Source organism: Vanessa cardui, chromosome 17 (genome assembly GCF_905220365.1).
Source record: "Vanessa cardui chromosome 17, ilVanCard2.1, whole genome shotgun sequence".
Classification (NCBI taxonomy): Eukaryota; Metazoa; Arthropoda; class Insecta; order Lepidoptera; family Nymphalidae; genus Vanessa; species Vanessa cardui.
The window spans coordinates 5,662,236-5,680,113 of record NC_061139.1 but is presented as its reverse complement, the minus strand read 5'-3'; the positions used below and the strand labels follow the sequence as shown (position 1 = coordinate 5,680,113).

Genomic DNA, 17,878 nt, shown 5'->3' with positions numbered 1-17,878 from the left:
TAAACCGTACTTTTTTTACAATTTTTACTTAATCAAATATTTTTATTATATAATATTCGTATATAATGAGACCGAAATATTTTGTATCCCTCTCTACAACCGGTAAAATATTATTCAGACCAATTTGAAATTACATATTGATAACATCCGCTCCGCAGACTCAGCTCCGCAGCATAGTGCATACACGGTTAGAGAAGTTAGACTGACGTTAATACCGCTCGTCTAGTATATTTTGGTTATTTTCACAGTATTATGTCATATGGCATATTACTTTGGGGTAACGCTGCACTTTATTGCACGTAGCTTCACTTAATTGTAAAATGACGATTCGAAAGTGCTTGTAAAATCTCTCGAATAAAGTTTATTTAGATTTTGATTGATTCAGCACTCATCAGGATTTTTGATCGGTTATTTAAGATTTCGACCAAAGAAATCGGTAATTCAATGTCGTTTTTTTTTTTAATATTCTTGGATTAGCCTAAAATTGTTTGCTATCTTATTTTTATAAGCTTTTGTTAATTTGTTATTACATTTGTTGTTATACAATAGAACTATTCCAACATATAAATAGTTGGAATTATCCCATCCCTAATAACTTGACAGTTAAGAAGTAACTGCAAAATGCAAATTATCTATCAAAGAGTAATATAGTAAATAAGTGATATTTAGCTCACATAAAAATTACAATATTAAGAAATGATAAGGGTAGTTTTTGATGAGGTCGAATCTCGAAAGTAAAGACAATAGTAAATATTATACCTACTAAATGTTGAATGCAGAACCTTCTGTTATTAAATAGAACATTTCAATACTTAAAAACAATGGTGACAGCCATCATAAGTATCATGTATAGTTTTAAATAGTAATTATATATGACTTAAATATATGTTTGAATTTACAATGGTTATAAAGAAAGTAAGTATATAAATTTTGTCGCGAGTCCTGTTGATTATTAGATTATTATAAGAATTTTATTTTACTGATTATTTACAGCATATACGTTCACTGATGTGCAGAGGTCGGAAAAAGAAAATTGCTAGTCTAGTTGTTATATTAATATTTTTGATAAATGCAATGTTTTACGTAAGCTTAGAATTGTATAATACAATCAAAAGCAGAAATAAAGATCCATGGTATAAGAGGTAAGTTTTGCTATTAGTAGGTATGTATATTATTCATTTATTATTAAATATTTTTTTAAGTATAATTTTTTATATTTCAGTTTGCGTTATGAAAAAGATTATGTGGATAAAATGGGGATGCGAGTTATTGTAGGTCATTATGTTGGTGGAAACTCTGGAGGGAATTTATCTCAAGGTACTTTCAGTTATTATAAGTTAATATCAACATGGCTAATAGTCATTAAAATCTTCAGAATATTAACCATCTTTTATTGTTAATGTGCCATTAACCATGAGAACTAAAATGTTCATAGGGACTGTAGTTACATTAGCTTACTCATTATTTAAACCATATCAACAATGCTAAGTACATAGTAGAATATTTTATGATGGTTAATATATGTGAACAATAGGAGTATCTATTATTTTTGTCTTACATGAATGACAAGTTTTCAAATTACTAAATGAAAAAAAAAACTTTTCACATATACTATTAAACAATGATAATTTATCAGTAAATACATATAGATATATAGAGTAAAAAACCACTGGAATATATATATAATCTTATGAGTCAGTTGAATAATCCACTGTTCTGTTTCATTCTTTTATTATGCAAATGTTTGTTTTATACTCAAACCTTTTGTGATTTCAAGGGTAAATAACACATTTCAATGCTATAGTAACAAAAAAAAATTTATTTGATTGTGTGATTTAGTATATGAACAAATATTTGTTTAAAAATATGGTAAATATAGGCTATTTGACAATGCGAAAAAAAAATTGCGAATTATTGTAATCAGTGTATATTATGAGTTTAAAAACTGTTATTTACTACCAAAAGTTGAAAATATATACTTAATTTATTCAAAAATCCGTAAAGAAAAATGTATATTTTTAAACGTTTGTCACAAGACACAAAACTCTCCTGATCTGCCGGGCTTTGTTGAAGTCACTTTCTTGTAAACTTTGCTTTTCTACTATATGTATCAAAGATTAAAATACAGGATAGTGACATCACCGACCCCATTGCAGCGCCATATTGTCCAAGTAGCGTTTTTGCGCGCTATTTAAATATGAAATTTTTAATATGATTTTTTTCGGCAAAGATGTACTAGAAATAAAAAACACAACTTTTACTGGTTACCTTAACTTCTACTAAATAATGTAAAATGGATTTTAAAAACCAGTCAATTGGCTATTACCTTGAATGTCATGTTGTTTGACAGTTCTTATAAACTATTTAATTTGAACATAACCAAATTATGAAGTAAATCTGAACAAAATTATTGGTTAAAATATAACAAGTTTCTACCGTCATCTTACGGTCATGCTCGCTTATAATTCAGGTCTTAAATACTTATAATTTTGTTAAATCTATTTAATTTACATATTTTCAGAAGTGATCAATACCAACCATTATGCTCCAATAAAAGGGGCAGGAGAGGGGGGAAGGCCTGTGCAATTATTACAGAGAGAGATAATATCAGCCCGGGACCTGTACTCGCTGCATTCATACAATATTGTTGTAAGTGATAGAATCTCAATAAACAGAAGTCTTCCAGATATGCGTAGTGAAAGGTGAGAAGTATTTTATTATATTGTTTTTATATTATTCTTACATTTGTATTAATTTGTCTTATTTAACTCTTTGTTTACTGCATATACATAATTAAAAAAATAGAATAATCAAAGGCAAAAAGATTAGGACATAGGAAATTTGTATAATTGTTAATGATTTTGTATGTACCCTATTTTATGATAGAAAAACTCAAATTCTTTTTATTAGCTGAACCTAGGATTTTGTAAGATTTACTAATCACTTAAGACCTAGTCCTATGTAAATGAATTTCCTGCTGACAGTTGCAGAAGAGTTGAATATGACTTGGAGAATCTTCCAACAGCGAGTGTAATTATAGTCTTCCACAATGAAGCTTGGTCTACTCTTATGAGAACTGTGATGTCCGTATTATTAAGAACTCCAACAGTACTATTAAAAGAGGCAAGTATTGATTCACTTTCAGATTGAACTCCTCTTAAATTAATAGAGCTATGTGGGTTTCTGATGGTTTATATTTAATCCACTATGTGGTTTTGTAGTATTGAGTTATGTGGATTTTTCACACACAACCTGACGAAGATGGCCGAGCAGGATAAGCTCTTTCCTATTTCTGCTCCGCTGTCTTCATAGTTTCATGTGCTACGCCTACGTTTCTCGTAAAGAAAAATTGTAATAAAGTAATTTGTGGAACTAGTTTTAGTAAAAAAATAGTTATTTATAATTAATTACTGTTTAAAATTTTTCAATATCTTCATACACATTTTTGCCATACATGAAATTGTTCTTATAAATGATAAAACATCAGGAAATATCGAGAGGGCAGACTAACACTGTTTATATATCTAGATAATGTCATTATGTGTACATACCTGTGTCCGTGTACTTAGTGGCCAACTGTTGGCTAGTATTATATTCGAAGATTTTTCATATTTGGCTATCTGGATATAAATAATCAAAGAATGGAACAATAAATATAATTTTAAAATTTTATTTTAGATTATTTTAGTAGATGACGCCAGCGACCGCAAGTATTTAGGCAAAGAATTAGAAGATGCAATTGAAAGCTTGAATAACGTAAAAATATTGAGGAGTCATAATCGAACCGGATTAGTTGGAGCAAGACTAATGGGCGCCAGAATTGCTGTGGGAGATGTTTTACTTTTCTTGGATGCACATTGTGAGGCAAGTAAACTGACATTTAAATTTAACATTGTCATGATTTCAACTAATAGTTTAATTATCTACACATCTTCCTTGCGGCCCGTGAATGTTTTGTAAAAAAGTTGACAAATATATTAAACATACAAATAGCGTCTCAAATGCAACCTCAGATATCACACTAAAATTTGTGTAAAGTCAGTTTCTTATTTAAGTCGTTTGTAGCCGTAATTTCTTTTATTTTTCTAAGCCCTTAATTAAATTCTTTATCTTTTAACAATTTTCAATAGAATTTTTCTTTTTTCTATGGAATATGACTAATTAATACTAATAATGCATAGGTATACTGGGCTTCTAAGGTTAAATTCATGACTGCGGCCCGCCTATACTTTATTTTGCCACATTGTGGCCCTTGCCTACCAAAAGGTTGTCGACCGCTGATCTAAATTAATCTTTTTTTTGTCTTTTGCAGGTCACCAAAGGTTGGATTGAGCCGCTCTTAGATAGAGCAGGAAGTGACGACGTTTTCATTTGCCCGCATATTGATCTCCTCTCCGACGATACATTAGCATACACAAAAAGCATCGACGCTCATTGGGGAGCATTTAGTTGGCGCCTTCACTTCCGTTGGCTGATGCCTAGCAATGAGGTAATGATAAACAAGTCTAAAAATCCTTCTAAACCTTATCCAACCCCAGCGATGGCGGGCGGTCTTTTCGCTGTGAGAAAGAGTTTGTTTTGGCGCTTGGGAGGATATGATGAGGGTATGGTTATATGGGGAGCAGAAAACCTAGAATTATCCTGGCGAGCTTGGCAGTGCGGAGCGAGAGTCGAAATAACACCCTGTTCCCGGGTCGGTCACATATTTCGAAGGCATAGTCCCTACAAATATCCCGGTGGTGTTGCGAAAGTTCTCAATTCGAATCTCGCCCGAGCTGCGAGCGTTTGGATGGACGAATGGGCCGATTTTTTCTTTAAATTTAACCCGTCAGTTGCCGCAATACGCGACACTCAAAGTGTGGGCGATAGACTTGAGATTCGAAAGAATTTACATTGCAAAAACTTCAAGTGGTATTTGGAGAATGTGTGGCCGCAGCATTTTTTCCCAACCGACGAAAGGTGGTTTGGAAGAATACGCAATGATAAGGGTGGTTGCATCGGAGTCACTGCAGGGACCCCTGGCCTCGGGGGTCCCGCTTCGAGTATAAGTTGTGGAAGTGATCTCGATCTAGATAGATTACTAGTGTACACCGTTGAGGGGAAAGTGATGGCCGACGAAGGATTATGTTTAGAGCAAGGGAATGGGAGAGCAGTTTGGAAAACTTGTATAGAGAACATAAAACAGATTTGGCAACAAAAAGGTCCGAGATTAAAGACATTAGATGGACTTTGTTTGACATTAGTTAATGGTGACAGTCAGGACGGTGTCGGTGACCCTTTGACAGCTAAGAGATGTCTAAACGACGACAGACAAATATGGCATTTTGAACGAGTGCCTTGGCGTTAAAAATGTGATATTCGTAAGTAAAAATACTCGTACAAATGTTAAGTTTATACAATATTTATTTTGAAATCTTAACTCATATTTTTAAAGTGATAACAATTTTTATGGTTCCGTAGTGAATAAAAAGGGAGGTATTTTGAATCTTAAATATGTGCGATTTTCTTAGTTTTTTTGTACAAAATTCCATTGTTTTTAGTGGTACCAAATATATCGTATCATTATCGGAATTGCATATACTTGCAAATTTTTAAAATCGATACGATATTAATGATTTTGTTATAGAATTGTTTATACTAATTGGTATAGACAGTATGAAACAGTAGTTAATATAGAAAATATGATTTTTTAAATAATTTTTAACTCAATGAGTGAGGTATTACTGGCAATTACTTTTATTTTATAAAAAAAACTAAGTATTAATATTATTTATGAAATCACTTTTGTAGCGTATTTATTTAAGACCTTTTTGGTCATTTTAGATAATAATATTAAAAATAATATGGTATTGCTATTTTTATACTATAGTCAATAATCATGTTTATGTTAGGATTTTTATATTGTAAAAGACATTAAGTATCATTTTATCGATATTGCATTTAATTTGTTTGTTCTTAAATAAGTATTGTTATTAATTAATGATTAATCACAAGCTTAAATCGAAAATAGATTTGGGTTAAAACTGCCATACAGTATATTTGGGAATACTCAATTAAATGTTTTTCTAAGTTTAATTGCCAATGAAGATTTTTTTAATCACTTTATTGATTGATATGGTAACGTGGATTTACTTGGAGTGGATTGCGTAATTTATACTATAACGATATATTGGAACGTGTTAAGGATTTCATTCATATAATTCTTTAAAATTTTATTTTGATTTTTTTTTGTTTTTGTAAAGTACTGCTTTGACAAATTGTTATAGATCTATTTACTAAAGAAGGCTTGCATCTCTGCGTTAAATTATCGTTGTGCATCTGTGTTAGTGAGTGACACTCATGCTTACAAAACGTTTCAGTGTGCGTGAGGCATCTAAAAGTAAAGACAGACAAATAGTACTTGTTAATTTATAATAAAAAAATTAGATCACATTGTTTTGTATATCGTATTGACGCGTTTCTTAAACTAAGCCCAAACGTCACCCATTCTAATGCACGCCGATACTTAATTACATCTACATTTTTGTATAATAGCTCTACATATTTTGAATATTATGTACTTATTACATATTATTATATCTATTATGTATTGATTTTATTGTAATCTGTGATTTTATTCATATATATTTCTATAATGTTTTGATAAGAAAATATTTATGCCAATATTTTAATTTGTTATATGTATTTTAATCGTTTCAACTGCCTCGTTGGTTAATTTATAAAGGTCATAGATCACGAGATTGATATTATTTTTCGGTCTTTCCGCGGATAAGTTTTCTGTGCATTCCGGACTCTGTAAGTTGAAATTTTGTACACTCCTATATCTCGGAAAGCATTAATTATAGTGAGGGATTAAGAGTGCACCTGTATTTGCATATTCAATGCTTATTATATAGTGTTGTAAAAAATAAGTTGCAACGTTAAGAATTTAACATTTATAGTATTATTTTTCATGTTTATGTTGCGTTATAATGTAACATGATAAGGAATATTTATTGCAATACTCATTAAATAAACTGATGTATTAAAAAAATAATCTCTATATATATACATATATAAGGAATGGTTCACGTATATTAACGTTATAACATCTAGTCTATGTATATCTGTATTAAGAATCTCACGATAATTAATTTTAAGTGTAATTAAAAACAAAATTAATGATTTTAAGAAACAACTTGAATTTACGTTATATGTAATCCTTTGCTGTTTTGAAGATTGTTTTCTAATCCATAGAGAAAATATGCGACTACAAAATAAATTTTATTTGTATATGAAGATTGATATTAGGAAACATTTAAAAAAATAAAATAAATGAGAAAATATGTATTCTCAATAAAATGATCTCCTGGTCTGTATAAGTGAGTATTTTTCCAACAATATGACGTTCACTGTTGCTTCTGATATTAAATTAATCTATAGTTTAATATAGCTAAAAATACTGTGACGCTTGTTGCAATCTTCAGAGCAGAATTAAATTATTTCTATACTTGTCATGTCACTTATAACATTGTTATGAGGTATCTTAAATAAAAAAGTTTATCACTTTTTTGATATGTTAATATGAAAATAATTGTAGTGTCTAAAGAGGTTGTGTATATATCACAGGGAATGATAATTAATTTGGTCCAAGGTGCTTAACTAATTTTATCTTATAAAACATATTCCACTTTTGTAACTCTTATATTAAAGTTATTACAGGTTTTTGTATAAAATTGTTTTCTTTCGAACCACACATTCTTTTTATCCAGTATTTATCATTGACGGACAGTAACACAAATATAATTTGGTAGTTTTTGCAAATCAAAAAATCGTTTTGAATATTTTTTTTCAGTAAAATAATTTTAAATATTTTCATCTTAATACATAGTATAGTAGTAAGGATAGAACGAAAACATATAATTTATAGGAAGTTTTCATGGCAGAGTTGCAATTTTCGCCGTTGCATATGAAGCATCTCGCGTCGCTGTGCCCTCGAGCTCTTTCAACGGCTACTAATGCAAGGCACACTGAATCCACCTGAGCCCTAGGTACGCAACCCCGTAACGTGTCCACAGTGTTGCCAACTAAAAAAAAACGTTTCTAAATGTTAATAAAAAAAATTACTAGAAATAATTTTGAATACTTTTTCACATTTATATGGAAAAGCCAATAAAAATATAAAATTAAAATGGAAGTTGAAATAAAAATATAAGTCAGATACGAATTAACACTTACAAGATTTGTCATCTGGCGTTGCTACCATTTTTAGACAACGCATTTCTATTGGTATTTTTGAGTCCGTTGATGGCGGAGGATGTCCAAGGTTATGTAACCATTGTGCTGTGACCCAGTTTGACGGCATGCAATCAACGGAAGATCCTGGCCATATTGTTTCTTGTGGGTGACATCCTAAACATCTTTGAAAGAAGCAGCTTTCGGAAGATACTGCAAATATACAATACAAAACATATTCAAAAATACAATTCCATGTGAATTAAGTTTCAATTAATGGATATTGATAAGATTATTGTTCTTAATTACTAATAATAAATGGAGTAAAAATATTTTAGATTGTTACATTTTAATACCTATAAGAATTCGGGTCAACATGACGAATTAATTTGATCCGCTCTTAAACTCGAAGTGCTTACCGTAATTTAAAACACCCTTGCTTAAAAGAAAGTCCGACAGATTCGCCTGTCATGTTACTTTGCTACACTTGACTTATGACATTTTTGTAGTATGTCGAATCGGATTGTGCACCAGTCTCTTCTGGTCCGGAACAGATCGCCGTACGCCGTGCATATGCTGTGTAATGATTGCTCCGAAGCGCAGTTTACGTTTGTTTTAAAGGCCGCAATCATACATCATTTTCTCCCGTTTCGCGCCATTTAACCGGTCATCGGCAAGCGTTCCGATCTGATCCGCGCATACCTTAAGTAATTATTGAAACGAAAGGAATCTGCTTATGACGTATGTCTACGATATCGATTTTTAATTTTATATGAAGCATACGTACATAAAAAGTTTATTTAGTTACAAATGATCCGTTTGTAATAATTTTACAAGTGTTATTTAATTTTACTACTTTAATTTACTTTTACTTTTAAATTCTATTGAAATGACTTAGAAATATGACATACAGAAAGGCGAATTTTGAATAATTCTATCATATCGACTGTATGTTTTATAAGACTTTAAATGCATGTAGTTAGTATATTGGAAAGTTGAATCCGAAAGTTTTGTATCAATCTAGCGAAACCTAAAACGGTAAAGGTGGTCTATCAGTCGCCGATGCGTGAAGAGATCGTCCGTTGGTCGTCCGAGAAAGTAGATGATGGGCGTCTGACATAATTGTGCATGTTTTACCACATGCATCTCGGTCTCTAATGTAACTTAATATAACATTTATCAGTACACACTGATTTATAGGGCTTTTAACGTATTTTGATTAATTAGACTTTACTTTGATATTTATTTGTTAGAAACATAAAATTAAATATTATACACATCTGATTTTAGTAGACTATTAATTTTTTATACTACATTTTCGAGACAAATGTAAATATACATAATTACTTTATGATAATATTCTATATCTTTTTTGTGAAAATGAACAAATGCTTACTAAAGTTTTCAGAAGAAGAAGACCGACTTTGGATCATCTTAGTATATTGGCAACATTGTAAAAAATACATTTTTTTTAATACAAGCTTTCAATTTATTGTTTATAATCTATTACGTGTATACTTCTAATTGTTTTTAATTTATATCATAATCAGAATATAAACTTTGATATAGTCGCTTATCGCGTAACACTAACCTACATTCGAAACCAATGATGCTCATAACAAATACTTCGACCTACGCTTTTCGCCTGTGACAGGACGCGCCTGGTATTGTAACAATGTAAATATGATTGTCAACAGTGAATAGAATAAATATTTATTAAGCGGTAGTTGCGAAGCGAGATGTGTCGAGTCCATTGTGTACTGCGAGGCGCGGGCGCAGACCTTGTTAATTCGTAACGATGGACCGAAATAAAAGGATGTGATGAAACCGTTTTGTCAAACTACGACAATACTTGTGACATGTTGCAAGTGTTCGCTTTTTAATTAAATTTAATAAGATTATAAAGCTTACCAAGTGAGAGAAGTCCCGCGAAACTAAATAACACCAACATCTTTATAAAACAATACGAGTAAGCGTAGAGCATGGATAATACTAGAAGCGCGTCTGTACGGTTGCGGTTATCGCACTAATCTATAATGGCATTGTTTTTATCTCCTCCATGTGTTGTTATCACCGGACAGTAAATTATTTTGATGTTCTTACCGTATAACAAAGATAACCGTACTAGTATCTAAATTGAAATAGAATTTTCCAAAACGTTATCGGTCGGCATGTCCGAGACGAAAATAAATTATACGACCTAATCCGATAATAGTTTCAACGACGATGCGGTTGTGAGACGTAGTCTTAAAGCTTGGCACAGCTTTATAAAGATATATACGCTAATTTCATCGTCTAGAAATGCCTACCTTAATGTCACTTATCCCATGACAATATTATAAGGACCTATTAATAATACTTCTAAGACATGATAGGAAATACATGAGTTTGTACATTTTATGCTATAAATGTTACCATTATGCATGGATCACACACACGTTTCACATATACGTTTGGCAAATAAATAAATAAATAAATAAATATATGTCATCTTGTAATGTTTCACGTATCATTAACATTTCATAATAATTAGACACTAATTAAGATGTTATGATCGAAATTAATATCGAATTAAAAGTCACTTAATAAAGTTTAAACAAGTGACATTTTAGAAAATTAATGTAAAATGTATTATTAACTTAAGTAAACACTAAATATAATTTCGTTCTCATGTCATAGTAAATGTCGCGGTAGTTAAATAAATATATTGCTAAAAGTCAAACTAAATTATTATATTATTTTAATTTCGTCATGTGTAATATTACTTTCAACGACCAGGAGAATAGCAGCACGCTTCATCGATCGAGAGAGGTGTCATGTCGGGCTATCTTGTTAAATAGGGTTGACCGTATGTACGCATCGAGATTTCGTGCTAGAAGTAAACTCCGAAATTAAACCATATTGCCTTAATATAAGGTTTTGAATGAAATTTGTATAATTTTCAGAGTGGTAAGCGCGAAATAGTGGTCGAGATCGGTCTTAAAGGCGACATCGCATCGTGTCGGCATGTCGACTTGGATGCCTCCAATAGATAACGCTACAGCAGATTTAAAGATGGATTGCAACTAGCCCTAATAATTCTCTGCCCACGTGATGGAAATGTTATTTAGAGCATCTCTAGATGTGTAGCTTATGAATAATACATAATATGCTGTCAAAAATGTGCAGTCGACAGCCGAATTTTTAGCAGAAAACTGTTATGACATACACGGTTAGTAATACGTACCTGTAAAAAGTGTAACGTACGTATATTATTTATAATCTTATTTAAAAATAAATTTACAATAGCTATAACACTTAATATTATTTAAATGTAAATAAGTAACAAGACAATACTAATACTAATACAACCTACAAACATTTTAAAAAATAAGGCGAATGCAATGTTTACAATTAAGTCTTATCTACAAAACTTTAACTGAGTAACATTCACACTTAAAATAATCTCTAACATATAATAGGCACCATATAGCAGATCAACCGTCGCATCATCACTAAAGCATGTTCAAATATATTAATTATGTTGCCGGCACAGTTACATCAAAAGGAGTAATTAATTTTTAAATAAAGCATTAAAATGAGATTTTCACAAAAAGTGCGGCAACGAAACGCGATAACATAAACGAGTTTAAAGCTTCTCCCGCATTAAAATCATTTTATTTATCTTGGACAATTTGTTATTGCCACTCTTCTTGCCTTCCGGTAGCGCTGTAATTGAATCTTCTGGTTTTTGGAGATTTATTGCTTTCATTTGATTGAGCTACCGCCCTTGATTAGCGCAACGAGTTCGTTCGGCTCCTTTGCTTTTCGGTAAAATGCAATTTAATTAAAAACCTTTTAACATTGTATGTAAATGTGTGTATCTATAAATAACGTCAACCTACCCCGTTTAATGTGTTTCGTGAGTACGTCGATAGCATACAGTACGCTTATATACGCAACTACGGGTTATCAAGTGGTACAAACAAATCTAATAATAGTAAGATCTAAAAGCCTAGCTCTAAAAGTGAAATAGAAAGCTCGAAATGCGTTATATTTCACAATTTAATTTTGAATTATGATGTCGCATTTGGCAAATGTTGCGAAAAGTTATGGTGTTCATATTCAACACGTATATCGCATCTAAGCTTTGTTTTTGGTATTAGGATATGTATTGTGTACTTAAATGGAATGCCAAAATGTCCGACACAGTGACCCCGCTTCGGCGATAGGATCGGAAGGACGCGACGCGATCGCGTGAGATACTCCTGCGCACGTCTGCCCTCACAATCCTAAGCCATTATTTTAATTTATCTCGCTTTCCGACTTTCGAAAAAGTATATTTCCTATTTATGGTAAAACTAGTCTTTTGATACTTTCAAACTTAAAAAAAACTTATTTAAATGGAACATTAAACAAAACACTATATGAACTCGTAGTTACTTATTAGTAAAAGTACTTACCTATTATTTAAATTACTTTTTGGCACATTAAAAGAGTATTTAAATTAGGTCCTTTGTCGATTTTGAACAAATTAACAAATCATTTTTGCTTACACGTCGATTTAATAGAATATTATCGAGGGTATTTAGAAAGCCCGATACGGCTGTCTGTAATTGGGTTTATTAAACGTGCAATAAATATGTAAAGTATCTTATTTATAGTAAAGATAAGCAAGTTGATTGCGTGACTGAGACTACTGAAAAGTACTTAAATTGAGGAAATCCTTGTTGAGACTTATCAATCAAGTGTCAATAAATAATATTGATCGCGCAATCATTTTTTGCAACTAATTTAAATGTACGAGTTGGTATGTGCTTTTCAGGTCAAATTGTAGGTTAGCTATGTTTTATGTTTTAAAGAAGGTTATCTAGTCATGTTTTTTACTTTATATGTTATTTCACGATAAAAACTATCGACCACATTAGAATCCGTCAAGTCAAAAATTATTTAAATACTTATTTAAAAAAAAAAACAAATATGAAACTAAAATTACTAATGGTAACATTATGAACTAGTTGAGCTTCCTATTGTTTTATAATAATAACATACCACTAAATAAAAAAATACCCGCAGTCAAGTTGTCCAGTAAAAGATAGGCTTAACGGAACGTTCAGGCAGTAAAAACCGTAAGAAATAACGATAATGAACCATTTACGTAATTATTGTTATCGCGATACAAAGGTAATACACAACTCTAGGCTCATTTGCCGTCTATGTTATAACTGCGTACCACGCGTGACTTATTTTTGATCGGTAAAGTTGTAACACGCGTATTGTGAATATTACATATTCCGAGAAACGTAATTTTTGGCATATTCAAAACATGGTTTATTCAAGATTTATATTCGCAATTATAAACTCGTAACCCGATAATTTCTTGCTATTTGAGTTTTCCACAGCTTGTAATTCTTTCATCGTGCTGGAGTTATTACAAACAATTTTGCTGTAAAAAAAAACGCGATCCCATCTCATAAACATCGATGACGGTTAAATTGAATTCGAGAAGTGAAAAAATAAGAATCGGAGGTGCGAAAATTGGTACAAGGACCATTTAAAGTGTCGTTAAGCCTTGTCGAAGAGAAAATATTGTAATTGTAACCGAACAACGAGCAGGTCAGTTTATGGGCTGCGGGAAGCAGTACCCATTATTAAACTTGTTTATTATTCCGAGCGCAGAACTGTTAGGGTGGTTTGCAAATATGCAATTTCTCGGCTAATGTGAAGTTATGTTTGAATGTTTGTTCGAATCACCGATTGGAATGACTATTTTTATGGTACTATTATTAGCTTACTTACCATAACTCTATAGGTGGTCGATATTGTTCGAACTTAATTAGTATTAACTCTTCTCCGTTTTATTTTATCCAAATCTAACAATAATACATATATATTTTGTCATCTAAATATGAGTTCTAATTATGCTCCATAAAATTGATTTTTTTTATTGACTCACGCACAATCTCAATTATCGAAATAGTTATTCTTACGTGCCAGTGTCAAACAAAATTGATTCATAACCTTTCTGAATGGGGTTTTCTGATTGATTTTTCGATTTTCTTTATATAAGCAGCATTTTTGTTTATCCCATATTTTGTATTGTAACAGTACCTGTAACAGCTTGTAAATTTCCCACTGCTGAGATAAGGCTTCGTCTCTCATTAATGAGAGGGTTTGGAATATATTCCACCAAGCTGTTCCAATGTGGGTTGCTGAAATGCACATGTGGCAGAATTTCTATGCAATTAGACACATGCAGGTTTCCTTCTCATGTTTTCCAAGAGAGCGCAAGATGAATTATAAACACAAATAAATAGATATATACATTGTATCGACTTCAATTTAATTTAATATGTTATATTTTTTAATTTGAAAGTCATTACATATTATATTTAAGCTTTTCATGCGGCTACACTAACAATTACATATTAATAGTTCCTGAATGTATGCGCCAAGCTTAAACTTGTGGTATTTCTTTTAACGTGGTAAACACAAAAGTAACAAAACTTTATCAACAATAAATTTTCATTTGTATTAAAAAAAATCTTATCTGCAAACCAGCTGTTCATTTAGTTTTAAGGCTTTTTACTGTTAATACCCACGCGCCTAACTAAGAACGTGCTTTGCACGAACATCAACAACAACGCGTGCGAAATGTTACTCGAACGCTTAGCTTGGTTGTATGACACTCACGATTAATTTTATTGCGAAATATATTTTATATATAAAATATTCCTAAACTACTATACAAAATATTATCACTGGTCTAGTTTTAAATTATATATAATGAAATAAAATAAATATCAACACTAAATCCGATAGTGTTGTTAATCGATCCAATACAACAATATTACTAAATTAATGTTTTTCGTGTATTAAAAGAAATAAAGTTATTACATTTGAATAAATTGATTGATAGCTAAAGAGATAAAATGTTATAATTGCATTTTTAATTTATTACAATACAATCATACGCCCAAAATATTTGTACACTGTCAAGATTTATGTAATATCCCAAGATAGTGATCGTGGCGGACAAAGACAGACGATTTAAATTGCACGTCGATGACTTTGCACATTCAATAAATTTCCTTTCGCAATAAAGACTTCATTTTATTTAGGGTTAATTAAGATTTTACATTACCATTGAAACATTTAAATGTAGGTCAACTGATATCAGCTAGTGTTTTCTGTTTTAATTAACTCTGTAAAAAGAAGACAATGTTTTCCTCACGATAATTAAAATAAAAAATATTTAATATGCCTTTTTAATTTTTGGAACAGGTATCCCTGTAAAATATATTTTTTTTATTATAAAATATTATTACTTTGTTTTAAGATACAAAAAACAAATACAAAATTTAACATAGTGACATAAAACTGTGAACATGGTAAAAATTTTAAAAATATTTTTAGAACTGGAAACAGTAGTGATCCCAGAAATACTGGCCTGTAAAGTATACTTTACACTTTTAATAATTTATCTTAAAAAATAAAATTAATCAACTTCTCGTCGCTCGACAATAAAGCACTTCTCGAACATATTTACGAAGCATGGAAAAAAATCACGGACTGCTATTGGTGTATTTTGCGTCTTTATGAAAGCATTTAATTATGTAGAACACGGAACGCTTTTATATAAGCTGAAATATAACGGTGTTATAGGTAAAGCTCTGAGCCTCTGAATCTCATTGCTTCATATTTAAGTCAAATGAATTTGTAACATTGGTATAAAGTCTTCTGGATCTTTGCTACGCATGTGATGTTCCACAAGGATCAATTTTAGGTCCTTTTCTATTTCTAGTATATATACTACTTTTTTTATAGTATAGGTTGGCGGACGAGCATATAAGCCACCTGATGGTAAGTGGTCACCATCACCCGTAAACAATGAAGCTGTAAGAAATATTAACTATTCCTTACATCGTCAATGTGCCATCAACCTTGGGAACTAAGATGTTATTTCCCTTGTGCCTGTAGTTACACTGGCTGAGTACTGTTATTTGACGGTAGAATAACTGATGAGTGGGTGGTACCTACCCAGACGGGCTTGCACAAAGTCCTACCACCATAGACTGTTAAAAATTTGCAGTCTTTCCCTACCTAATTACATGCCTGATATCAACTAACAGGCCGGGGCGGGTTATCGTGGTTTGAACTATCTATATTTGTTCAATTACCTACTGTTCGTTTATTTGACAACTGCGCAGGATGATGTAGCTTATGTATATTGAGAAAAAGAAAGTGTTCAGAATTACTCAACATCATTGTTTAGAAACAGTTTTTGTCAAATTATTTACTATTTACAATTTTTTACATTTACCATTAACTTTTGATCCAATGAGAGCAGAAAGAGACAGCAATTATTATTTTTTAATCGACTTCTATACACAACATTTGTATGTTATAATTTAAAGTAAAACTCAGTACTTACATTGTAAGATAAAATATCCTTAATATATATATCTATAATATTCATTTTCTCACTGATAATATAAATCGATGATAACCAATTATCCGACGAAGTATCACAGATAATAAATATAAAAAACAGCGAGTATTAAATAAATGCATTTCATTAAATTGCTTTTGAGACTCGAACAAGCCGCGCGCCCAAATTGGTCCCTATGATAAATGACACTGATATTTTATTCCATTAGTATTAAAGTATTAATTCCTTTCGACTACTGTTATAAAACATTGGGATATTTTAAGATAATGTTAAAAGCATGTTTATTGATGTTCATACACCCACTTTTATTGTAGCTGTATTAATAGCCATCTCATTGATTTCAAACATTCATGTGATTGACTTTCGATGTTTAACATAATGATACCGAGAGATTGTCACATCTATATAATGATTATCTGAATTAATTTGCCTTGAAGTAAAACTATTTTTTAAATCATGTAATGAAACCTGATTCATGTCTACGGTATTTAATTGAATATATATTAGCAGAGTAATCAGGCGAGCCGATGTCGGAAGTTGGTATATCAAAAATTCGCCTCGAACCATCGTTGTTTTATAGATTTCCCTTGTGATTTTTTCGCTAATTCAATCCAATCGGAGCACAGCCAAACGAAGGTATTGATGTTTGAAGACGATGTAAATAAAGTATACCTACTTTGCGGGATTTTATAAATCTCCGACACCAAGTATGTATCAAGCTTTTAATTTAATAATTACGTAAATATTTTTGTCAATAGTAATCTCATAAACTATTTGTCTCATAAACTAAACCATCGAAAACACGACTACAATTCGTTAATCTATATTTATTTTTTTATTTATTTTTTCACACGCAAGTTTTTTTTACATTATTTAATGCCAGCCCTGAATTTTAAACTAGCTTTCGCTGTGTTTTGGAAGTCAGTTCCTTCCCAGATGTTAGGTTACAAATTGTTTCTTATTATAAAAGTAAAAGTAAATGGAAAATATAAAAAAATAATAATAATAAAAATCATAACACAAAAGAAATTATTTACCAATCAAAGTAGTGAATTAAAATAATAGAATATTTGTAAATAAACATTGCATTTATCATGTATAACACACTAGTTTTCGGCTACACACTCGTCTATATCATCATGTATAAGTCATAAAAAATAAGTATTATTCCTGAAATTGCAAGTTAGTTCCATTACAAATTTTATCAAATACGATTCAGTGGTATGGCCGTGA

The 17,878-nt window shown here is 31.0% G+C and overlaps 2 protein-coding genes across 2 annotated transcripts; one reads left to right on the top strand and one right to left on the bottom strand.

Moving 5' to 3' along the window:
- Positions 1 to 609: 609 nt before the first annotated feature.
- Positions 610 to 6,177, top strand: LOC124536909 (polypeptide N-acetylgalactosaminyltransferase 3-like). The gene is made up of 7 exons (XM_047113575.1): positions 610 to 915; positions 994 to 1,142; positions 1,223 to 1,317; positions 2,522 to 2,702; positions 2,985 to 3,123; positions 3,679 to 3,864; positions 4,313 to 6,177. The coding sequence occupies exons 1-7, from the start codon at positions 886 to 888 to the stop codon at positions 5,345 to 5,347; spliced, it is 1,815 nt and encodes a 604-aa protein (XP_046969531.1). The 5' UTR covers positions 610 to 885; the 3' UTR covers positions 5,348 to 6,177.
- A 1,487-nt stretch (positions 6,178 to 7,664) lies between these two features.
- On the bottom strand, positions 7,665 to 10,410 carry LOC124537080. The gene is made up of 3 exons (XM_047113795.1): positions 10,126 to 10,410; positions 8,218 to 8,427; positions 7,665 to 8,066 (listed from the first exon to the last, which is right to left on the bottom strand). The coding sequence occupies exons 1-3, from the start codon at positions 10,196 to 10,198 to the stop codon at positions 7,855 to 7,857; spliced, it is 495 nt and encodes a 164-aa protein (XP_046969751.1). The 5' UTR covers positions 10,199 to 10,410; the 3' UTR covers positions 7,665 to 7,854.
- Between the last annotated feature and the right edge of the window lie 7,468 nt (positions 10,411 to 17,878).